At 40.9% G+C, this 25,251-nt stretch overlaps 1 protein-coding gene across 3 annotated transcripts in view; it reads right to left on the bottom strand.

Annotated features, from left to right (window-relative positions):
* Positions 1-510: 510 nt before the first annotated feature.
* The window catches only part of PBX3 (PBX homeobox 3), a 225,849-nt gene continuing 201,108 nt past the window's right edge, over positions 511-25,251 (bottom strand). For 2 of the 3 annotated variants that reach the window (XM_031654517.1, XM_021927649.2), the window contains exons 6-9: positions 7,072-7,237; positions 5,706-5,818; positions 4,818-4,907; positions 511-2,058 (exon numbers count right to left, since the gene is read on the bottom strand). In XM_031654517.1, the coding sequence (XP_031510377.1) occupies positions 1,966-2,058; positions 4,818-4,907; positions 5,706-5,818; positions 7,072-7,237 (462 nt within the window). In that variant the 3' untranslated portion in view covers positions 511-1,965. The remainder of the gene's footprint in view (positions 2,059-4,817; positions 4,908-5,705; positions 5,819-7,071; positions 7,238-25,251) is intronic. The other variant, XM_031654518.1, reaches the window with a different exon arrangement.

Below are 25,251 nucleotides of genomic sequence, written 5' to 3'. Positions count from 1 at the left end.
ACTTGAGCCCAGGAGTTTTATGCTGCAGTGAGTCAAGATCGCATCACTACACTCTAGCCTGGGTGAGAGCGTGAGACCCCATCTAAAAAAAAAAAAAAAAAAAAAAAAAAATCCATCTAACAAGTGCCAAAGGCATCACTAGGTCAGGAGAGTGTGAGCTGAGGGCAGAGAGACCTGAGTTCAAGGTGTGACGCCTTGCTGTCCTAGGTCTGTGATCTTTTGGCATTCGCTTAAATTTTCTGAGCTTTGGTTTCCTCTATGAATACGGAGTTTTCCTTGGGGTGTTACTGAGCACATCAGGATCAAGTGAGGACTCCCAACGATGGTTCAGTAGGTGGCACGATGCCTGCACACTCAACAGCAGCTGCTCCTTCCCTCCCAGCCCCACCATCATCTCAGAGTCATCTCCGACAGGCAGGCAGTCACACTCCCAGGCCTGGTGCCGGGTGCACTTTCTCCTCTCCCTGCACTTGGCTGGCTCAAATAGTGAATTAAGAAACTGCATCAACATTTAATCATGAAAGCAAAAAGTTTATTCATGTTTGAAACTACATGTAACTACCACGAGGAAGACTTTTTCAATCCAGGGTGTAATCCAGTTAGAAAGGAACACGAAACGTTTTTAATACATTAGAATCACCGCCACAAATTATTTTCATGACTCAATCAGTTTCAGAATCGCATACAATACAAAAAGAGAAAGGAGAGGGGGCCCCATTACACAGGGTGAAATATACAGTACTGAATACTGAAATCTGAATGCATCACAATTAGTCGCTGCTTTTTTTTTTTTTTTGCATGGGTTAGTAGTAAGATGAAGAACATTCAAAATGTTTCTCAGTATTTACAACAGTTTTACTGATCCTGTGTTGAATTAAGACCCAATGTTTCCACTCTCGGTTTTTTAAAAGTTGCAAATGCAACCCTGATTTTTCTTTTAAAAGATTACAATGTACATTACATTTTATGAAGGGAAACAAAGAGTTAATTACAAGATGCAAAAAGATAAGAAAGAGACAAACTACAGCGTGAGTATTGTTCAGAGGTAGTAAGTGAGCACTCTAAGCTACAGAACATGTTGAAATTCTATTGGTTTGTATGAGTTCGCATGAGGTAATAAAGCTGTGTTTTGATTGGTGGGATGTATAAATACTCTTTTGCTACACTATATACAACACTCCAGAGAGCAGGGCCTTTTGCGGATGCCCAGAGGACGTAGCAAACCTTGACAAGTCTATGCAGCACCCAGTGCACACCGTAAAACCCCAGACAGATCGATCTCGTTTTCACCTCTATCAGCAGCAAGTATCTTCGTCTCTCAGAACAATCTGGATCCATAATTTTATTACCGAGCAGACTCTGGGCACTGGTGCTTTCAGAGAGAGAAACGATGCTACCAGTCTCTGATCTAATTATAACGTAAGAGATCTGAACACAAACGTGACGAGGAAGATTCTTAAACACAACCATCATTAACAGGGATAGCCAAACAGCTCTTTATTCCAACTCCATTAGTGATATGAAAGTAAGACAATCCAAGTCAGTAATGGAAATATGCAAGAAGTTCAATTTAGGTGAGGTGAATTTTTGCATCTGCTTTAACGATTGAGGTTTAGTGTATATTGTACTTTTTACCCTTAAGGCCAAGTAATTGGCAACTGTGAAACCATTAATGTAAAATATTGGTAATAAATTATGATAAAATAGCTACAGGACTGTCAACAATGTTAAATCTTGGCCTAATTGGATAAAGTGCTTTTTTTTTTTTTTTAACATTGTGTGTTTTTAAGTATAAATACAAATGATTATGATTCCTTAAAAAACAGATTTACCAAGTTCTCTAATAAGACAAGGTTTTACAGTAAAGCTGTAGATGGTGGGCTACAAAAACGCTTTCCTTTTCCTCCTATTGCTCTGAATGCACTTATCAAGGCATGTCAGCTCAGGGAAAAGTGTGGCCAGAGATTAGTTAGAGGTATCCGAGTGCACACTTCCTGGGCCTTCTGTAGGAGAAGTCACAGAAGATGGAGTTGTTGCGTCCTGCCAGCCTCCATTAGCCTGAAAGGAGAAATACAGTTCAACGGGTGCACGTCTACATATTAATTCTACTCCCCAATTTAAAACACCCAGATGACAACATGAGAGCAGAGATGCATTAGCAAAATGTATTTTCTAAACCCACTGTGGCAGGAGTTGGCAGCATGTGTTAAAGTGGGATTAAATGCATGTAAAACAAATCCATCCCATCAAGTAAAGACTTGGCAATAAATCAACATGCCGAAGAAGGGCTTCAGCGAGGCCCATGCTGGCACCAAGCTTGGCCTTTGATCTGCTGGTAAAACTACAGTGTCTCAAAAAGAATCTCTTAAGAAGGGAGCAGTGGAGAAGCTCAATGCAATGCCTCAGCAAAAGCCTGGGCTCCATGAAGTCTAAACTTCACCCCGGCTTAATCATCATTTCCACAGAGAAGCAGTTGCCCACCCTTTTTCCATACACGCCTGATAGCCAGCTACTGTAACCCTTAGAAAGTGAAGGCCAGAATTTCCCTCCAAATAGGATCTTCCAGAATGAAAATGCATGAGCCGCGGAGCAGCACACACTGTTAAAATCTGTATTCCAATTATCTGTGGCCGAGGCTGCTATTTGGGATGTTGTTCCTGCCTTCCACATGCTGCTGGCCCTTCCTGCCTCAGACCCGCAGCAGCAATAACTGTACTCAGAAACAAATTTGCCTTATGTCTTGGCCTATAGTGGCAATTGCTGAAATCAATGTCTGATCAGATTTCTGCTGTGGCAGACAGCTTGTCGCTACATATTTTTATGTCAGTCAAGAAGAGGGAGGTGCCAGCCTCGTGAGTTGGGGAACACTGAGTGGAAGTGACGGGGCAGGCCTTTCTGGAGAGGAGGCGAGGGTGAGCTGGCTCCCAGTGCCTGCAGCACCAACCACCCTCTGCCTGCATGCTGCCCCCAGACCCGGAATCCCACACCAATGTCAGGGTGGATCATAAGGTACCTCCTGCCTCCCTTACATCTACCTGCAGTTTCCTCTGCAAGTCCATCCAAAATGTCCTCTTTCAGGCCTGGGCTGCCAGGCTGCTGAGAACTCTGTCTAGATTCCCTGCCCAGCCCGGATATAGCTCCTAGATGAGCATGTGGCAGCCATTGTTTCTTCTCCCGTGATCACAGTTCCTGGAGAACTCCCTGTCTTCTGATTCACTGCAGAGTTCAGCAGGCAAAGCACTTTTTCTACCTCCATGACCCACGGAAAGGGAGGGAAAAACCTAACAACCCCACAGAGATGACCAGAGCCTAAGGGAAGAGGATTTTCCAGGCTTGAGGCATACCAAATTCAGGTTAAGGAAAACAAAAGGAAACAATATTAAAAAAAAAAAAAAAAAAAAAGCTACGGTGGTATTGTTTTAAAGCCTCTGTTGTGCCAGGTTGGCTAATGACATGCCTGTGTGTGTTCGGTGGACTCTCAGAAATCCTCTTCTCTATCTAAAAGGTAAGCTGTTTCCCCCCTCAGGTATGAAAATCTACTCAGGAAAAGAAAAACTCTCACACAGATACAAGTCTAAAGATATTCCATCTGAGGTAAACATCATTCCTCTTTTATCCAAATTTATAAACAACAAATGTACAATATTTTTACCCAGCGTGGCAGCTGGAGGAGAGGTTGTCAGCAAGCATTCTTTTTTTTTCAAAATAAATTAATCCTTACTCTGGTGGTTTGAGATTATGCACTGTATTATACAACAGCGCCTTATCAAGCCTCATCAGTGAAGATGGAATTCATGTCTGTAAAATGCTGCAGGCAATCACAGTTTCATATTTTATCATGTTGATAAGGATATCGCACATTCTCTGAAGCATTTCAAAACACTTAAATGAAAAAGGAGAAATGCAACTAAAAGGCTTTTTATATGGTTTGTTGTGGGTTATTATGAGTTATTTATAAGCCCAAAAAGAAAGATTTGACATTTCAAATGTAAAAGATTTGAGTATTTAATGGTCCTTTTTTCCCTTTACAATTGAACATCCTCAATCACTTTTTAAATCATTAATATTTACTCTCATAGCAAGCCAAGTCCCTAAAAAGGGAGAATTTTGCCCATTTTCTTCCTGATTCTACTACCGTGAGTTGGGCAGTTAATTTCCTTCCTAAGTGTAGAACCCCAGACTCCATCCACCACACCCCGCAGCACCGCCACGATGACCTGCCTCCCTGCCCCCTTCCCCTTTTCCAGAGCTGTGTGTTTTGCCATTTTCCATCCATGTCAGTGGAGGGAAAGGTAAAGTTGTAGTGAAGTAGTTACAGAAGTTAAAATCATTTCCTCCATAATTAAAGTTGTCAAATATGTTTTGCATCCCACATTGACAATACAGCAAGATGCTTTTAATAACAGAATTATTTGTTTAGCTTGGTTTGTTGGTCTGCCTGGGAGTCTCCAAACTTACCACCTTCACCTGAGTTCTGCTTCGGAATTTTTCCTGCTGCCTGATTCTAAGATAAATGACCTGTTTTCTACCGTCTCCCTGGAACACAGCACTGATGGTAGGAAATGGCATCTTAATGGGCTGATGCTTAAGTCCCTGCTGATGACAGGACACCAGCCACTTCTGGGCATCTATGACGACTTCTAAGGGTATCCAGCTGGCATTAAGCATTTAGGTTCTTAAAATAAACGTGCAGCAAAGATGCTGCCTTCCCTACCTGCCAATAAGATGAGAAGCCAGGTCAAATGGCTATTAATTTCTTTATTAGTCACTGTTTACCTGACACTGTGCTCCTACAGCTGGCTCCCCAGAGTACTCACATTTAAATTATGTGGACTGTACAGTGAATTTCCTCCAAGGCCATCACTGTAGCCTCCCGTCTGATTGATAACATGACGGAGGGTATCCACCTAGGTGAGAGAAAACAAAATTCATCATCCCAAATCTATTAAAACGTCATCACTTACAAAAGGAAATAATTTGAATTATGTGTGCCACAAGGGTTTAACATCTTCAATGAAAGACAGATTTATCAATCAAATGTGACTGGCAGAATTTCAGCCATTCTTTGCATATTTAAACTCACAAATCTTTGTTTTTCATGCCAGCCAAACAATAACATCTTCATGGCAATGCAACTTTCCATCTACAGCAACCAAATGGATGTGGCTGTGGGTGAAAACCTACTTAGAATTGTGTATATGGAATTATCTCAACTCTCTCTCTCTCTCTCACTTTCTCTGTGTCTCATACACACACATCTGAATGTATAAAAACTATATGAGTAGTTCTGTTCTCAATTAAGAGGACAAGAAAAGAGTAGAAATTATAAAGTTATAATTTAAGAACTCAGATTTTGTACTCTGACTTAAGAAATGAAACAGCAACATGTTCTTAAACCATATACACACTGGAACACTCAATTTTTCTGTTCTATTTTGTGACAAAAGTAAGATGCACCCAACCCCTCTCCATGAGCTCAAGCCAGAGCCGAATGCATTCACAAAGTTTATCAGGTTTGAATCATCACAAGTCACTGTTCGCTTGACTTCTCATTAAATTAAATGGTGGGGCAGATGGGTCCTGTTTGGAAGCACCCAGCACAGGTTCTGCATGGATGTGTAGACCACTTCCATAGGGTCAGAGGAAGGAGTTTTGAGCCCAAACCCTACCCTGCTAGAAAGGCCCCTCTGGGGCATCTCTCCTACCTGTGATTGCACATTGGCTCCGACTTGGGACCCTTGGTAAGAATCCCCATTCAGACTCTGCATGTTCATGAACATGTCCCCAGAATTTGGGAGGTTAAAAGAACCAGAAGAACCTGGAAAGGAAAGAGTTAAGTAGCTGAATAACAGAGAGCTACACACATAATCCTCAAAGACCTAGAGGCAGGGAGAGGAGAAAAAGTACAGAAGGGAAAGGCTGTGCGCAACATAAAGCATTTCCAGATCTAAGAGGATGGAGAGTAACTCCACAGAGTTGGGTCCTGTGAGTCACTCTACATCTAGAAGTCCCATCAATGGGGAAGCCCAAACTTAAAAAACAAAACCAAAAATGAAGAGACAAATCAAAATAAATTAAAAAGAAAAAATAAACCAAAACACCCAGCAGCTGGCCTGGACCCTTCCCCTTGTTTCCACTGATCTGCAGGATTTAGTCATGACACGAGCCTGTCAACAAGGCTAACTGTCACGGTGGACAGCCACCCAGAGAAGAGACTTTTCCAGGAACTCTTTCTTAGCTATGCATATACCTCCCTCTCCTTTCACCTGTTTTTATGTGCCATTAAAAAGAACTGGGGGGCGAGGAGACAAGACAAAACAAACAAAAAATCCCCTATTTTCTGAACTTCTAAAGATACATTTAAGAGACCTTCTCAGAAAAGTCCCTGGAATTGCTACTCAAGTCCATCTGTTTGGACTAGCTGCACATCTTTCATTGTTATTCAAGTTCCCCGAAACTTTAAAGTATTTCTAACCCCCTCACAAATGTCACATAAAATGCAGCCAAAATGTACCGGACAAGGATCCAAGAATCTTGCATGCGTGTATTAAGCACCATAACCCTCACAGTCAGCCACCTGCTGAGCATGCCGTCAGTCCTGCTCAGACAATGTTGCCGAAAGGCAGAGAAAGGACAGAGGCGCTGGGCAGAAAGCACCACTGCACTTCCCTCCAGCATTCCAGCTTCCTCATGCACAGCAACTGCTGCATTTCCCACTTCTGCTATTTCACTCTCCACAGACCACTACTGACCCTAAAGTGATAACTGGAAAGAGATAGCTAAAATAGTCATGAGTGAGAGCACTCTGCCTAATTGCTGAACTGAAAGCCACTACTAAGTGTAAAAGTTCCATCATCTACTAGTGAGTGGCATTCACTGTGAAGAGTGGGTTTACAGGCTCTGGCCTTCCACTCATTCACCCATCTCAAGAACCAGCCTACATTTGAATATAAATCTTCCTTTTTAAGTCCACTCTGTCCTCAGTATGGCTCTTGTTTCCTGGCCTGTGGGACAGGGCATTGTGGCATAAGGCTGCCTGGGCCAGCTGGGGAGCAAGCCCCTAGTACGCACCGGAATTTGGTGTGGTGGGCGAATTGGTCTGGTTGTTCTGCACAGCTGCTGCTACTGCGTGTGCAGCTGTCACGGCCGTCTTTGCAGCATAGAGGTTGGCTTCTTCCTGAAACTTGCCGATATTCTTCTTGTACCTGATTCGTTTGTTGCCAAACCAATTGGATACCTACAAATTACAGGGACATGGAGGTGAAGGGGAGAGAGGAAGAAAAAATGAAAATCCAGTAATACCTGTCGGACACCAAGGCAATACCACACAATTCCTAGCCTGCAACCTCGCATCCTATGGATCATGCATTATGGTTTTAGGGGTTATTTTCTCTTTTGGCAAAATTCTCACATTCTTTTGGAATAACACCGCTTTCTTAGAGTTGGCCACACTAATATCAAAATGGCAGGGAGCACTGCTCATAAAAGACATCCAACTGCTATATACCGATTAGTATATAAATAGGCCCCCAAAATCAGGCTGAAAAGCTGAAGGAAATATTTGCTAAGTTAGGTAACTAATAAGAAATACTTGAACATGAACAACTTATTCTTCTTTTTTGGGTCTAGAATAATTTTGGCAGCTGTATAGTAGAATCATGTTTGGTCTGCTGAAAAGAGTAACATCAATTAATAATGGATGAAAAAACCCTTTGTCTTCTGCCTTAGCAAACACTGCATGTCTGCCAAGATGGCTGCTCAAGCTCTGCCAGTTAACATGTGGGAAGGTCACAACTTGAAAACTCAAGTAATTCCAATCAGGTCAAATGCAAACACACAGAGGAGCAACTCTAATGTCATCAGGTAGAAGATATTTATTTCTTTTGCAAACTTCTTATGATGTCAGCTGGTGCAAATGGAAGAGATTTCTACAAAGGATCTTGGCAATAGGCAGATTTCATCACATTTCAAGGAGAGCAGAACTCAGCCCCAGAATCATGGCTCACAGTTACAATGTGTTCAGGCACCTGTAATTGAGCTATATAAAGAAGCTAAAAGCCACACAGCAATTTATGAGAAAGTATACCCACTCGCTATATAAAAGGATCTAACCTCTCTTTTATTAAAGTAACAGTTTAAAAATACTTTTCAATAATTTCTTAATAATCTGTCAAAGGGGCATATTGCTGTCATATCAGGCTGGGTGGGATCATTGTTCTACCCTGAAGGTATTCTTCTTTTTTTTTTTTTTTTTTTTGAGATGGGTTCTGCTTCTGTTGCCCAGGCTGGGAGTGCAGTGCACCATCACGGGCTCACTGCAGCCCGGCCCCGGTTCATACCATTCTCCTGATTCTCAGTTCTCCCAAGTAGCTGGGACCAGGCGCCCACCACCAAGCCCAGCTAATTTTGTACTTTAGGTAGAGATGGTTTCACCCATGTTGTAGCCAGGATGGTCTCAATCTCCTGACCTCATGATCCACCCGCCTCGGCCTCCCAAAGTGCTGGGATTACAGGAGTGAGCCACCACGCCCGGCCCCTGAAGGTATTATTCCTAACAGCTATTCATAGGGGCCCTGAAGAGACATAAGGAGTAGTATGTAGTTTGAAGCCTTCCAACTCAATTTACACTGTGGGCACCCCTTTTGACCATTTCTGCCAAGTCTTTAATTGCTTTGGAAATAGAATTCTCATTCTTCAACCTATGGCACTCATCCTTCTGGAAGGAGCAGAAAGCCCTGGCAAGGGAGCCACGTGAGGAAGACAACATTGGCCTTGCTGCTGACCATATGCTGTCCACCCTGGGGGTCATGGGGTGCACACATATGCACATACACACATGCAGGCATACTTGCCGAGGACCTATGCAGCAACCATGAGCGCAGGTTCATCAGACAGAAACAAGCCAAGCCCATCAGGAAGTAAATGTGCTACAGATCAGCACTTCCTAGCTGTTTCTGTTCCACCATCTTTTTTTCCCCCTAGAAGACTGTATGTATCCCTTCTTTTCTTCATATCAAATAGAGTGGCTCTAATAACTATCATTTGGTGAATGACCATTATGCAGAGCACCTTGCATACATTTTCTTATTTTAATGTGAACAATTTCAGGGGCTAGGTGGTAGAGGGGAGTAGTTATACTGGCATGACACCAGTCCCAAATCCAATGGCCTTGTCTCTCTGACTAGTTTGACCTCTCAACAGTGTCTGATACTTGTAATTAACACCCCTCTTGCCTAGAGCAGGCTCTTACATGGTGTATGTGACATTATTCTCCTTCTCCTCCAACATCTGCTCTTTCCTGATATGAGAGACAGAGAGAGAGACAAGTTTTCTCCAGGACTCAGCTCTTGACCCTCTTCTCTCTTGCACCTAGAGCAACCTTATCCATATTCAAAATTTCAATTATCCTCTCTGTGTGGATGACTCCCAGATTTCCATCTCTTATCCATATCATCTATGAATTTAGTGAGTTCTCATTTTTAAAGAGATTTCCCTATATATTGTTCTGCCACAACCTCCAACTCAATAGGTCTAAGAGGAAGTCGGGTGTCCTCTAAGCCTGTGCCACCTCCTCCATATTTGCTTTGTGGTCCTGATCTCTCCATCTCCAGAGATGTGGTACTCACTACCTCACAAAATCCCTGCCTCCATTGGTGGATAGTCCTAATGGGTATATAGTTCTCTTTATTCTGAACTACAATCTGGTTCCCTTTCCTTTCCACACATTGGTCCTACTTCCAACATCTAGACTGTCACAACATTAGGCCTTCAAGCTCAGCCCCAAGGGACCTCTTCATCCTATTATTAGCCTTCTTGGCTCTCCCTTCCTGAGCCCCATAGGCTCACAGCAGGTGTGCATTATAACTGCATAGGATGTGGCAATAGGAGGAAGTTAGGAGAGTATATAAGCGAGGAAGCCATGAGGGCCTGAGCCAGGCAGAGCAGTAGGAGTGGAGAGGGTACATATTATGGAGGAGGAACAGACAGAATCTGGCCACTGACTAGCTCTGGAGGTCAGTGGAGAGGGACAAGTCAGAGACGATGCAGGTGTGGTGCCCAGGCCTTGAGCAGGATGGAGACAGATACTCGGGAGGAATTTCTGCACCAAGACAAATCAGCCTCAGTGACCATTAGAATCCATACCAGAATTATGTGATTCTAAAAGTTCTAAATCAAGATTGGAAAAGGACTACAAAGGTATGGGTTCTGATTATGCTTGTTAAAGCATGTTCTCTTTGACCTTACCTCATGTTTCCCAACGCATGCTCTCAGCTCAGGAGACAGGCCTAGAGCTGGCTTGCAAAACGCTCCTTTAATACATAATTATCACTCTAGCTTTTCTGACTAAGACTGTCAGGCCTCAGAAAGAGTTAAATATTGAACATATCTATAGTGCAAAGGAGGATAGTCTTGGTTGAGAGGGAATCTGGCATTTCTTAAGCATAATTAATGAAAATTCCCCAACTCTGAATTTAGCAACAAAGGCCCATCTTAGAATTCTCTTCTTCCAAACAATTCTCTGTTGGATTCAGTACTTTGTAGTTAATATTACCTTGACAATCAGAGAAGCTATAATACATTAATGAAACCTAGCCTGGAAAATCAGATTACAGCTTTATTAACAGTTTCATAATTGAGGAATCTCTGTACCATCGAAGGTCTCATCTCTAGATATGTAAGAATCCTCTGTTTATGCATACCTCTGGACCAATCAAACAACAGTCATCACTAATAAAGGTTTATTTAATTCTCACAGTAAAATTTTAATATCACCAGCAGCCTGGGGAAGCTTTAGCAAGTGGATTTGCTTGACATCAGATCGTTTTTATTCTGCTAGTCCCAATACTTCTTAATCTTTAATATCAAGGCAATTAAAATTAATGGCCACTCATCCGAAGCTACTGTGGGCACTGTTTCCTTGACATCAATTGTTTGATGGGATTACCTAGAGGTTAAACTAACAAGCAAGGTTTAATTGGAAGCAATGAAAGAAGCAGTGATCATACGTTATGTTTAACCTGCATAACCACATCTAAATGAATATCTAAAAATGTTAAACTATTTCTCAAATTAAAATATGCACGTCACATTCTGATATTACAGATTTGGGTATTGCAGCAATCAGCTATTAAGACCACACTGCTGCAACTGAGATGGGGTAATTAATGTATCAATCGACACCTAAATTCAGGATTTTTTTTCACCTTTTAAAAACAGATGGATATAATTAGTTGCAAAAGAAGCCCTAAGCTCGCCCAGTAGGAAGCCTCCAAGGCTGCAGGTCATGTGGCCCCTCCTGCACAGTGCTCCCAGTGGGGCCAGGCTGTATGCATGGTGCATGAAGGCGAGCAGAGCTTGCTCCATCTCTGAACTGGAATGGTCTGTACAGTGGTCCCAGAATAGAAACGCAGGCAGGAAATCGGTGAAGGGAAAGGGACTACACTGTCTTGTGCCTCTCTGTTGAGCCGCATATCAAGGATTCATGACTCTGGATTGTGCCCAAGGCAAAGGGCCATGGAAGAATTTTAAGATCAATTAAAAATGAGAATAAAAGCACAAGTACTCTCCCTCTTCTACTGATGTTCATTGTTATCAGCCCCCAGACTGAGCCTCTGGTAATTAGGGGAACGAGTAGTGCACATTATGCAGGCCGCTGATTTTCTGGAACTTTTCTGCAAGGCCAAGGAGCAGCCAAAAAGGGCTCTGGTCTCTCCCATATACTACAACCATGTATTTCCCCCCCACGCAATTCAGCTATAGGTTGCCAATTGCTTTTAAAAGTAAAAATGCTTTCCACATAATACAATACCTAGATTCACCTTTTATACAGCTTTTTTACCTTCTTCAAAAAGTTTTTACTTATTATCTCACTTAGAACCTCTGATTTGGAGGGAGTTGAGTCAGATGTGGGAAGTATCACATAATGGTTACGTGCTTTCGACTCAGAATCCAGTTTCAAATTCACACTCTGCTATTTACTAAGCTGAGTGACTTCGGACAGATTGTTTTAGTTATTTTAGTGTTTCCTTTCCTATAAAATGAGAATAACAATATAAATCTTAGTATCTTCCTCACAGAATTGTTGGGTGCGTTAATGGCTTTGGCATATACTATTTACCTGATAACTATTAGCTATTACTATCACTCATGTTTTATCAAGGAAGAAACGAGAGATCCAGCACACAGACAAGTTGCCAAAGTGGGATGCAAAGTGGGATGGATCTAGAATTCAGCCCCAGGACTTCCCATCAGCTTTTTCTTTTTTAAATAACCAACTGCGAAATGCTTACCAAGCATCTGCTATGGTCAATACTGTACCAGGTGCTGTGGGGAGATGAAAAAATAAGCACATGGCCCCTCCTGCCTGGACTTTACAATCTGGTTATAAAAGCAATGCTATCCACTCAAAATAATTAGCAAAACTTGCAGGGTGGTGATGATCTCATGTTGAACCGTATAGTGCAGACAGGGATTTGGAGGAAGAGACATCCCAGCAGGTCTGAGAAATCAGAGGAGGCTTGCGAGGCTAGGTCAAACCTGAACGGGACCTCCGTTTCAATCCAGTTCAATTCCAGAGTACTTTTATTGAAACTCCACAATTCAGAAGCAGAAAACTCCAATGGCTCGTGTGGCCACAAACAAGCCAAAAATGCAAGCCTGCCTCCCTCTCCCTGGACCACTCCGAGATCCCAGAAACTTTTGTTCTCTTACGTAACTTAACTTCCTTTTCCCTTCTTAACCTCTAAACCCCATTTTTATAGTGACAGAGGGAAGAGAAACACATTCTACAGAAAAAGGAGAGGAAAAATCAAGAAGTGTTTCTACAAGAGGTAGCATGTGAGAGAACTTTTCTGTCGGGGAAGGAGCGGGCAGTGAGATGGGGAAGGCATTGGTACCTGGGGAGGAGCAGGAGCAAAGCACCTGAAGGGCTGGCAGGTTCTGGCTGAGGAAAAGGAAGGGGGAGAAGCTCTGGGCAAGGGAAAGCCTGAAGAGGGGCTCGCAGGTTCTCCCCAGGTGTTACTGCTGAGTGCAGGGGACAGAGCTGAAATGGAGCCTGAGATCTGTAGCAGTGGAGTTCAGAAAGGGTTCCAGTGAGGCTGACCTCCCATCCATGTGCCTGTCCAGGGTCAGTGGTCTGCACATTTTTGCTGTGCAAAATTCCCCCTAAATTAATTTTGAAAAATCATGGACCTTCTCACACATTATCCTTCCTTGCACATTTTCTAAGTTGGCATCTACAATTTTTCATAAGTCTACATAGTTGTAAACAGTGTTATTCCAGTATATCATAAATGTTGACATCTTAAAATAAAACTGTAACACTGTTCTTTAAAATGTGTCCAACCAAATATAAATAGCACAGCAATTTGATACCCATTATCCATTTAAAAAATACATAGGCCAGGCGTAGTGGCTCACCCCTGTAATCCCAGCACTTTGGGAGGCCAAGGCGGGCAGATCATGAGGTCAGGAGATCGAGACCATCCTGGCCAATATGATGAAACCCTGTCTCTACTAAAAAACAAAAAATTAGCCAGGCATGGTGGTGCACGCCTGTAGTCCCAGCTACTCAGGAGGCTGGGGCAGGGGAATCGCTTGAACCCAGGAGGCAGAGACCGCAGTGAGCCAAGATCGCGCCACTGCACTCCAGCCTGTCAACAGACGGAGACTGTGTCTGTCTCAAAACAAAAAAACAAAACAAACCTGCTCTTCAAGTCTAAAATTTTATGTTCTTTTTGTTCTTGAAAGTTTATTTCTAGTTCATTTCTCTCCCATATTATCCTAATGCAATATACTTTTATGCTCTACAAAAGGAATATATGGAAATTGAAAATTTGAAATTGTTTTTATTTCCTGTAATTATAAGGCTCTACATGTTTAATATTTCCTTCTGGACTAAACTATCATTATAGTTAGTCTAAAACTAACCAAAGCAATACAAAGACTTATTTTGATAAATAAAAATATACTTATTTTGACCATCAAATGCAGGTTTCATCGTGCACGCATTTCGTACTTGGGAGTGGGGTGACGGTACAGTGCCGATTAAAGGAGGTTTGGTTACCACCAGTATTTCATAACGTCTCTTGTTGGGCACCCAGGAGGGTCTCATACTTCAGGGCAATGAACCAGGTGGAAGTATCCCTTTCTTTCATAAAGTAAGAAAAGGGCAGGTAGGAAAGGGCAGGAAGGGAAAAGAAAACCAACACAATGCTTCCATCAGAGCCACTTTCTGGGGCAGGTGGATTTTAGGAAGGAGTACACATATATGTAAGGAAAGCTGGCCAGTGAAAACCTTGAAACCATGCATTCCTGAGTCCTCTTTGGAAAACCTTCAGCTACTCTGTGGAGTATGCGTCCCACCCCCAAGTTTGCAGAGAGCTGCCTTAAGTGATCAGGCTAACTCTGGTTACATTTTAATTTCTCTATGTGAGCACAGCATGGGAACCCCTCATACTGGGTGTGACTAAAGACTTTTTCTGGGCTCAAAACAGGGCTCATTTGGGTAACCACTTCCATGTCACAATGACCTTTTGTAGCTACACAGACAACAAATCTGTCAATTATAGGATCTTTTAAGTTCAGATTAAAGAAATAAACTTAAGGGGGGTAGATACAGTTTACTTTTTATTTAGCATAACCTTTCTGGAGTGTAAGCCAGCAAATATTAACACACCCTTTGCCCAGATTACTAAAACTTATCTTGAGAAAATACTTACAGATAAATGTACAAAGATATCCACTACAGCCCTATCTTTTTTTTTTTTTTTTGAGGCAGGGTCTCACTCTGTTGCCCAGGCTGAAGTGCAGTGGCATAATAATGGCTCACTGCAGCCTCAACCTCCCAGGCTCAAGAGATCCTCCCACCTCAGCCTCCTGCTACTCAGGAGGCTGAGGTGGGAGGATCTCTTGAGCCTGGGAGGTTGAGGCTGCAGTGAGCCATCATTACAGCCAGCCAATTTTTATATGTTTTGTAGAAACAGGGTTTTGCTATATTGCCCAGGGTAGTCTTGAACTCCTGAGCTCAAGTGATCCACCTACCTCCCAAAGTGCTGGCCCCTCAGTCCTACTGCCCCACTATGCCTGACCCCTTAGTCCTACTTATTAATAGAAAGAGAGAGAGAGAAAGAGAGAGAGAGAGAGATTAAATTTATAGCACATTTGTATAATGGAATATGATCATTTATTAAAAGATCATGTTGAGGGGAAATATTTATTGACAAATCAAGGGGAAAATATTCATTATATACTATAAAAAAGGAAGAAAGGGCATTTTTTTCTTTTTATACACCATGAGCCTTTGTTTTATTATTTTAGTAAAAATACTCAAACACTGACATACATAGATGTAAGTATATACACAAGCACAGGAAAAAAGTACTAACGTGACTATCATGTACAGTGGGGTTTAGAAGTAATTTCTGGTTTTGTGTTTCTTGTGTTTTCAGGTATCATCCAAATTGTTTTCAGATCAGCAAGTATTAGGATTTTTCAAATTCGAAAAATATACTTTTTAATGAATAAATTAAAAAAAAAAAACAAACAGAAAAAGCACTGGAAAGTCACTTAACAATCTTTATGAGTTTAAGTGCCAGGTCTTGTGCTGGGACCCAGAGCTATATGAGTGACCAATCCCATTACTGTACTCTATCTGAAGGGCATGGTTGACAGGTTTGAGAATGCTTAAAATAATTAAAATCAAACACTTTGTAAATCTCAAGCCACTGAAATTTCCCAAGCGGCTTTGCATTTAAGAAAAATTCCATGTTCAAAATAAAAAGCTAGACCATCTATAATGTCTCCACAGTCACTGAAAGCCAATTTATTAATTAGCTTTAATTGTATCTTACGTTTCAAATTCTGTCACTACATTTATTGATCATGTTAATAACAGCATTAAATAAAAGAGAAAAATTATTACTTAAAGGCAGCCTCTAAGAGGCAGAAGTGCAGAACTTTGTAGTTCATCCTTGACGTTGTTTCCGTGAATAAACTGCGTCAGGGAGAGGATCTGCACTTGTTTGGAAAGAAGCAGCTGACACTAAAACATCATTATTGAAATTAACAAACTGAAAATTTATGAAGCACAAATCTTAGAAAAATTTGTCATTGTGTTTCCCCATGTTTACTTGTGATGCATACTTTATGTACTGTGCCTAATTAAATGTAACAGATTATGAAATGTTGAAATGCTAAGTCATGTATAATGGAACATGGTAGCACATTTACATGGTAAACAATTTTACCTCTAACAAAGAGTTTCTCCCTAATCAATGTTTTCATCCCCATTATGTGATTCAATTTGAAGTTAGGGATGGAAGCCAGATACTGTTCAATTTTTAAAGTTAATGGTGTTAATAAATTCTAAATTTCACACCAGTCCTCTCCCTCCAGAAGGTACAGGTTTGATACAGTTTCTACAAGGACAGAAAGGCTGGGCACTCTGGATACACACACTGTGTGCATTCCTCTAAGAACTCTAAGGACAGCTGGATAAATGGGTTTGAGAGCCAAACGGACCTGTGTGTAAATCTCAGCTCTGCAATTTCCTGCCTATGTTACCTTAGACAAGTCATGCCATCTAAGGTTCTCCTTTCCTGGTCTACAAGGTGGGATAATGATACCTCCTCTTTATGGGGCTGTTGTGAACATTAAATGAGATGGCATGTTGAATACATAGGACTGTGCCAGGGATGTACCAGGCACTCAGTAAATGTTAGTTTTCCCTTTTCTTAAAACAAATCAGCAATAACAAAACCCTCTGAAGGCCAACGGCATACACGCCATGCTTACTTCCTGCAGTGCCTAAGGTCAGGACCCCTTTTCCCAGGAGCTTCAAGTTCTGGGTAAGCTGGCCCTGCCCCCAGTGCTGGTGAGACACTGGTAAGAGGGAACAGGCAGCAGCAAGAAGGGAAAAGGAGGTGAACTCCTACATACCTGAACAGAATAAAATTCCTACCACAGAAGACCAAGAGCTCCCATCTGCCACCCTCCTGCTGGGCTATTGCTCTGCACAAGTACCTGACAGCACTACCTGTATCCCTTCTCATCCCTGCCCCAACTCAGCAGGACAATGCACTGGACCTGGAATTTGCAGGAAACCTGAATTCCAATGCCACTTGTGCCTGTTTTCAAACAGTGGCCATTTGCAAAGAGCTCATTATGAGCCAGCTCTGTATTAGGAATTTTGCATGTATTATCTCATTTAACTGTTACAAAGACCCAATTTTACTGAAGTAAAAACTGAAGTCAAAAAGTTTATGTAACTCACCTAAGGTTACAAAGCCCGTTTCATTATGTCTTGCCAGATAAAACTTGTTTTCTCTTAATACTTAGTACAAGTTTTAAAAATTATTCTTTACTCAATTTCATTTCTTTTTCACTGTATTAAATGGTGAGGTCTACAAACTTATATTCTACCTTTTCAGTGCAAAATATTTCAGCTCCTTCATGGTTAAAATGTGGGCTAGCCCAAGAATCCACACATTTTTTTTTCTCTTCTAAGAAAACAAGTTGCAAATGTGGCCAGGTGCGGTGGCTCATGCCTGTAATCCTAACACATTGGGAAGCCAAAGTGGGTGGATCACCTGAGGTTAGGAGTTTGAGACCAGCCTGGTCAACATGGTGAAACTCCATCTCCACTAAAAATACAAAAATTAGCCAGGCATGGTGGTGCACGCCTGTAGTCCCAGCTACTCAGGAGGCTGAGGCAGGAGAACTGTGGGAGAACCCGGGAGGTGGAGGTTGCAGTGAGCCGAAATCAAGCCATTGCACACCAGCCTGGGCAACACAGCGAGACTCTGTCTCAAAAAAAAAAAAAAAAAAAAAAAAAAGAGAGAGCGAGAGCGAGAGAAAAGAAAAGAAGTTGCAAATTTATCACAACTGACTTGAAAACCAACTTTTGGAAAATATCCCACTTTTAATGGGAGAACCGAACAAATAGAAATTCAGTTTCCATAGCATTTGAAATAATTTAAAACAGATACCCTTGTCAAGTACAGTATTTTTTAAATTTGAGGCTGTGAAAAATTTTATTGCCATAATGTGCTGACACTCTTACAGTTCAGCTTTGCCCTTTCTCCTCTGCATGATAGACTGATAACTGCTCGTGACATTCACAAAGAGGCTCATCTGCAAAAGTGTATAAAACATCAGCCTTGTGGCCACAGTACATAGAAATTGGATGACACTGTTCAACTCCCTAAAACATGTGCTGAGGGGTGCCTCTAAATTACCACAGACAACATTTACAGTTAAGAGGTTTTTTTTCTTTAAAATTATTTTTCTTATTAGAAAAAAAATGTGGTAGGTATACAACTTAGTAGTTTTCCTTCCTAGGCTCTATGGAAAGCCTCTTTGACAGATTTTGAAACACTGACATCACAACTGTGGAACTGCCTCCCATCAGCTACGCTGAAAGGTGAAGCCATCTCCCAGGCAACACAGCAGCATCCCAGAATGAATGCACAGAGCACTCCAAATAACGATGGGCCAGACTGTTTGTTCTGACAAGTTTCAGGTAAATCTTATCTCTGTAAATAAAAACATCAACATGCATTCAGTGTCCTATGAAAAGAAATCCTACAGTCACACCTCTTGTTTAAGGGAAACGCTTATTTATTCAAACACCATTCCTCACCACATACCCACTGCAGTTTTCTTTTCAAAAATCCAGAAAAATTTCATTTAATTGTTAAAGCGGGTATACCTATCCTCAAAAAGCATAGTAAGCTTTCAATATATATAATTAATTCTCATCAAAAATGAATCTCATGCATTTTTGGAGTAAAGAATACAAAATATATATATATGGTAGGTCCATCAGAGACTAAGAACAGACACACCCTCATGCCCCGCCCTGGATCTCACCTTCAGGGAGCCTGTGAATACTTAGCACGCTAGTTTGCCGGATGTCAGAACCTTTGTTCCCTCTTTCTTTTGGATCCTTTATAAGACTCTGTATGCCCAGCAAGAAAATGTAGGTTGAATGGATGACAACTGGCATTTAATGAACATTCATGAGACGCCAGGCCCTGTACTAGACACTCTTCATACATGATTTCATCAACCCCTGAATCCCCTGAGCAAATTATCGTTATTCTCATTTTATAGATAAAAAATGACTCATTAAATAATTTGCTTAAGGTCACACTGTTACTAAATAGTGCTGGAGCAGAGTCTGAGTGACTTCTCCGCCTTCCTACACAGAACGTACGGTCATCTGAAGTTAAAATACCAGTTTATCAAAATACATGATATGAAAGGACAGCACTGGGTGGGTGTGGTGGCTCATGCCTATAATTCCAGCACTTTGAGAGGCCGAGGCAGGAAGATGGTTTGAGCTTAGGAGTTTGAGACTAGCCTGGGAAATATGGTGAAACTCCATCTCTACAAAAAATACAAAAATTAGCCAGGCATGGTGGCTCATGCCTGTAGTCCTAGCTACTTGGGAGGCTGAGTTGGGAGGATCACTTGAGCCCAGGAGGCGGAGGTTGAACTGAATTTTCAGTCTTTTGCTATTATAAAGACTGGAGCAAGAAAAATTGTACACAGATAATGTGTTTGTAGATTAAATTAGAAATGGACCTACTGTGTATGCGTGTGCATATATATATATACACACACACACACGGATATACATGCACATATATACAGATATGTACAGTATATACATACATACACACACCACATACACATTCATGTATATATAATATATATTTAAAGCTATAAATTTCTTTCTAAACATGGCTTTAGCTGTACCCCATGAGTTTTGGTATGTTATCTTTTCACTGTCATTCAGTTATTTTCTAATTTCCATTGTGATTTCTTCATTAACCCAAGGGTTATATTGCTTAATTTCTAAACATATGGAATTTTATTTGGTTATCTGTTATTTTCTAGTTATCTGTGATTTCTAGTTTAATTCCACTGTAGTCAGAAAACATAGTCTGTTTTAAACTGTTTAAAATTTATTGAGAGGTACTTTGTCCCATAGTCAACTTTCAAAATGTTCTATAAGTGCTTAAAATTAGAATGTATATTCTGCAGTTGTTGGATGTAGTGTTTCTATATATGTCCATTAGGTCAAGTCTGCTAATTGTTAAAACCTTCTATATCTGTGCTACTCCAAAGTGTAGTTCCAGAACCATCAGCATCAGCATAATCTGGGAGCTGTAAATTGCCAGCCCCACTACATACACTTTGAATCAGAACCTCTGGGAATGGGGCCCAGAAATCTATATTCTAAAAGCTCTCCAGATCATTCTTATTTATGTATGCTAAAGTTTAAGAAGCACTGTTCTATGCCCTTACTGACTTATATGTATGTGTCTGCTTGTTCAGTTACAGAAAAGTGTGAAAATCTCCTATAGTGATTTTGAATTTGTCTATTTTTCTTTAAAATTGTATAAGTTTTGCTTTATGTTTTTTGAGCTTCCTTGAAGTGCTCTTTATCTGATATTATTAGATCAACACAAACTTTCTTTTGGCTATTGTTCACATTTACATTTTTTCATACTGCTATACTTTCTATGTCCTTATATTTTAAATATGTCTTTTAGAGAACACAAAATTAAGTTTCATTTTTAAATCCTGACTCTATTACTTAGAGTATTAAATTCATTTACTTTAATGTGATTACTGGCATATTTAGGTATAAGCCTATCATCTTACTAACTACTTCCTATTTACTTCCTATTTGTCCCACTTACTATGCATTTTTTCTTTTTCCCTTGCCATCTTTTAGACTGCTTATTTTTAAAAAAAGTATTCTATGTCTCTGTCTCTCTTTATTAATTTGAAAGCTATATATTCTTTTACTTTTTTTTATGACTACCCTGGAGATTTACACTTTCTCGACTATTCAAGTCCAACATTAATTGGTACTTTTTCACTAATTGGTATTTTTGCCATCTTTCCCAGAAAACTTTGTAAGAGTTTTGGAACAGTTACTCTCCTTTCATAACTTACAAGGCATTATTGTTGTATATTTTAAGTCTATACATACCGTAAGCAAAATAAGACATTATCTTTACTTTAAACAGTACTACTCACTTAGATTTACATACATATTTATCCTTTTCTTTGCTTTTCTACTCCTTCCTGTATCTCCTACCCTGTATCTGTAATCTTTTTATTTCTGTCTGCAGAACACATTTTTTGTATTTCCTTTAGAGAGAAAATGAGAAAAATTATTACAGTTTTTGACTGAAAATGTCTTTATTTCACCTCCACTATCAAAGGACATTTTTGGCAGGTACAGAATTCTAGGCTGACATTTAATCTGACTCATCTCTTTAAAGGTATCACTCTACTGTATTATGTCTTTATTGTTTCAGTTAAGAAATCAGTGGTCATTCAATTGTTGTTTTATTAAAGGCAAACTTACTTTTCCCACTGGCTGCTTTTGTTTCAACCATGTTTAGTGTGGATTCCTATTTATTTATTGTTTGGGGACTGGTGTTGTTCACAAGTCTAGGTCTTGGAATTTGCTATGGGTTTTGGAAAGTTTTCAGTCATTACATTGAAAATATTGCTTCTGACCCATTCTCACATTTGCTTCTGGGGCTCAATCACATGTATATTAGACTTTCTTACTGTATCCTCCATATCTCCTATTCTCTGTCTCCCAATTTTTCTATCCTATTGTCTCTGTATTCTTCAATATCATTATTTTCTTGTGATTCATCTTCCAGTCCACTAATTTTCCTTTCACCAATGTCTAATCTTCTTTTAACCCAATCCACTGGGTTCCTAATTTTAATTCTAACATTTTTATTTGACCCTTTTTTTTATGGTTTCCAATTCGCTGACAGAATTGTCCAGTTTGTCTTTCCTCCATTATAGACATTAAGCATAGTTATTTTATAGTCCATGTCAGATTCCTTTATTTCCTATACTGTTTTGAGTCTGTTTCTATTGTCTGTTGTTTCTGCTGGTTTCTGTACCAGAAACATTGTCATGTTGTCTTGTATAGCTGTTTTTTTCTGATTGTGTGCCCAGTTTTTTTGTTTGTTTTCGTGTTTTTTTTTTTTTTTTGCTTTGTTTATAGAAACAACTTGAAGTCTAGGATGCTGCTATCTTTCTCCACAAAAAAAATTTTGTATTTGATTTGTCCAAGCACCTATGAATAGCAGCAATCCAATGTCAAGGAATGAGGTATTCTAAGGTAGAATAGCGGATCTTCCATTAGGGTCTATTTCTGATGTGCTCACTGCTAAGATGTAGCCCTAGCAGTTTAAGTCCTAACCCAAAGCAAAGGGAAAAAGGCAGCATCCTTTAGCAGGTGCTAGATACCAACTCACACCTTTTCACCCCTGAAAAGTTGTCTAAAGCCCTGCTTAAATTCTCAGCCTTTTAGCTACTACCTTAGAATTGGCAATGGAATCAGGGAAATGTCATTTCCCCCAGCCTTATTTTCTTATTATCTGCAGGTTCCCTGGGCAACTTCATCCATTCCCAGGGCCTCAACTAGGAACTTAAGTGAATGACCTCCAAGCTGTATCTTTAACCTTGACCTTTCTTCTAAGTTATATTTCCAAAATGAACATTTCCCAACAGATGCTGAAGGCAATGTGAACCTAGCATAACTGCTGCCAAGATTTAATGTCTCCTCCATCAAACTAGCTTTTCCTTATATGTTTCCTATATCAGTTAATAATATCACCATCAGGCCGGGCGCGGTGGCTCACGCCTGTAATCCCAGCACTTTGGGAGGCCGAGGCGGGTGGATCACAAGGTCAGGAGATCGAGACCACGGTGAAACCCCGTCTCTACTAAAAATACAAAAAATTAGCCGGGCGCGGTGGCGGGCGCCTGTAGTCCCAGCTACTCAGGAGGCTGAGGCAGGAGAATGGCGTGAACCTGGGAGGCGGAGCTTGCAGTGAGCCGAGATCGCGCCACTGCACTCCAGCCTGGGCGACAGAGTGAGACTCCGTCTCAAAAAAAAAAAAAAAAAAAAAAAATCACCATCTTCAATAAATGTCTGTGTGCTGGACACACTGTGCTAGGCATTAAGAATATAAGGGTGAATAAGATAGTAGTTCTGGCCAAAATCAAGTTTACCATCTATCAGGGGAACAGTATTTAACAAATCATTATTTAGTTACAATCATGGGGAAAAGAAGTTATGAGAATATACATACAATGGAGGATAGGAACTGAAAGTATCACGGAAAGCCTTCTTGAAGAAATGGTATTTGAAGTGAGCTTTGAAGGAGTAGAAATTAATAAGATGTCTGTATGTGTTTGGCAGGGGGCAGGGAGAGACAATTCCAAGCAGGAGAAACTGCATAACAATAATTACTATTATATCTTCACTTACTCTGTGATAGGCACTTTGCTAGGTGCTTTACACGTTTTATCTTACTGAAACTCCCGTAACCCTAGGAAGTACATGCTATTTTTTTTTTCTTTTTGAGACGGAGCCTCACTCTGTTGCCCAGGTTGGAGTGCAGTGGCATAATCTCGGCTTACTGCAAACTCTGCCTCCTGGATTCAAGCAATTCTCCTGCCTGAGCCTCCTGAGTAGCTAGGACTACAGGTGTTGCACCACCATGCCCGGCTAATTTTTTGTATTTTTAGTAGATACGGGGTTTTACCATGTTGGCCAGGCTAGTATTGAACTCCTGAGCTCGAGCAATCTGCCCGCCTCAGCCTCCCAAAGTGCTGGGATTACAGGTGTGAGCCACCATGCCTGGCCAGTACACGCTATTTTTATCCCAACTACACACATGAGGAAAGGAGGCACAGTGAGGTAAAACGACTTGCCCAAGGTCACTGAGCTAATAAACTGGGGAGGAGCTGGGGTTTTAGTTCAGGCTTGTCTGAGTCTTCACAGTCTGTAGCCTTAAGTCTTATAATAAAATCCCTCACCTCCCACATAATAACACAGGCTCCAGACTTATTAAACTGTTTTCCTAACATAACTGTTTTTTGCTTCTGAGTTTCCTCTGCTTAGAATACCCTTTCTCCCAAAGTCTTATTCATCCTTCTCCAGGTTCTACACACCATTTTCTCTAGAAGGTCTTTCCTGATCCTCTCAGTAGAAAGTAAATCCCTCTTTGTACTATATTCCTCACATGGCATCCATTTGTGCCTGTGTGCTTCCTCAGGTAACTTTTATATTCTGTCAGTAACACATCTGTCTGTTTCCCCCAATAAATTCAATACTTCTTGGGGAGAAGAACCCTATCTTATTGACCTTTCTTTGCCACAGTGCCAGGCATAGTGCCTAACATATAGTAGGCACTAAGTACCTATTGAGCAAATTAGGAAAATAGCCAAAAAGCCTGGTATTTGATCTGGCCAAAGGTACTTTAACTTATTTAAACTGTAGTTTCTACTCTCAAAACCCATACTTATTTAGAAAAATGTGTTCTCCACATAGCTGAGAGAAGAATTGGGAGAGGAGAGAAATCAAAAGAGAAGAAACAAGGAAAGCCCAGGAGCATCTCTGGAGAAGGTTTCTGGATGCAAACATCAAAGAATCAACAGAAGTGGGAAGTCAGGAGGCTTGAGCGTGGAGCCTGTTCTGACCAGGTGTCTTCACCCTTTGGACTACATTGTCTATCTTCTGTTCACTCCTCCCTATCTGCTGTATACCCTGTCATGGGCCCCAGAAGGCTGCCCTGGGGGCCCTCAGGCTTCTGGCCAATAGTAGGCACTGGCAGCAGATGGGAAGGGAAAAGAGTGAGATCACAGTATTTGTTTTCCTGACTCCTGCACTATACGGCTGCCTTTTCTCAGGTCTCAGTCACTGGCCTTCTCCACACACCTCCTCTGTCTTCAGATCTACTGACCTTTCCCTCATCTCTTCAGGCCAAGTGGGTAACAGAACCAATCACTAGTATTATCCTTTGTGGTTTCCCTACACTGTGTCCACACTATTGTAAATGATCACTTGCTCAGTGACCTTGGGCAAGTTGTTTTACCTCACTTATAAAGTGTCCTCCAATTATTCCAGTTTGAGTGTGGCATCTGTTTTCTACTGGGACCCTGGCTTATTTATTGACCTATTAGCCTCAAATGCCTCATGGAAGCCAGGCCAACGGAAAGGTTAGACACAGTGCTGAGACTAGCATGAGAAAAACTGGTAAGAATACTCAACTGGAAGGAAGAAGAGAAGGAATAGGTAAAAGAAGGCAAAGGGGACAAAAAATGGAGGAACCACAATTTTGATTATGACTTCTTCCAGGTATAGGGAAACTCCAGAACACTAAATCTAAGCTGGAAATTGTCTCTCTCTTTTTT

This window comes from Papio anubis, chromosome 13 (genome assembly GCF_008728515.1).
Source record: "Papio anubis isolate 15944 chromosome 13, Panubis1.0, whole genome shotgun sequence".
NCBI classification, from domain to species: Eukaryota; Metazoa; Chordata; class Mammalia; order Primates; family Cercopithecidae; genus Papio; species Papio anubis.
Note: the sequence above shows the minus strand (reverse complement) of the source record. Positions and strands in the feature narration are given on the sequence as shown.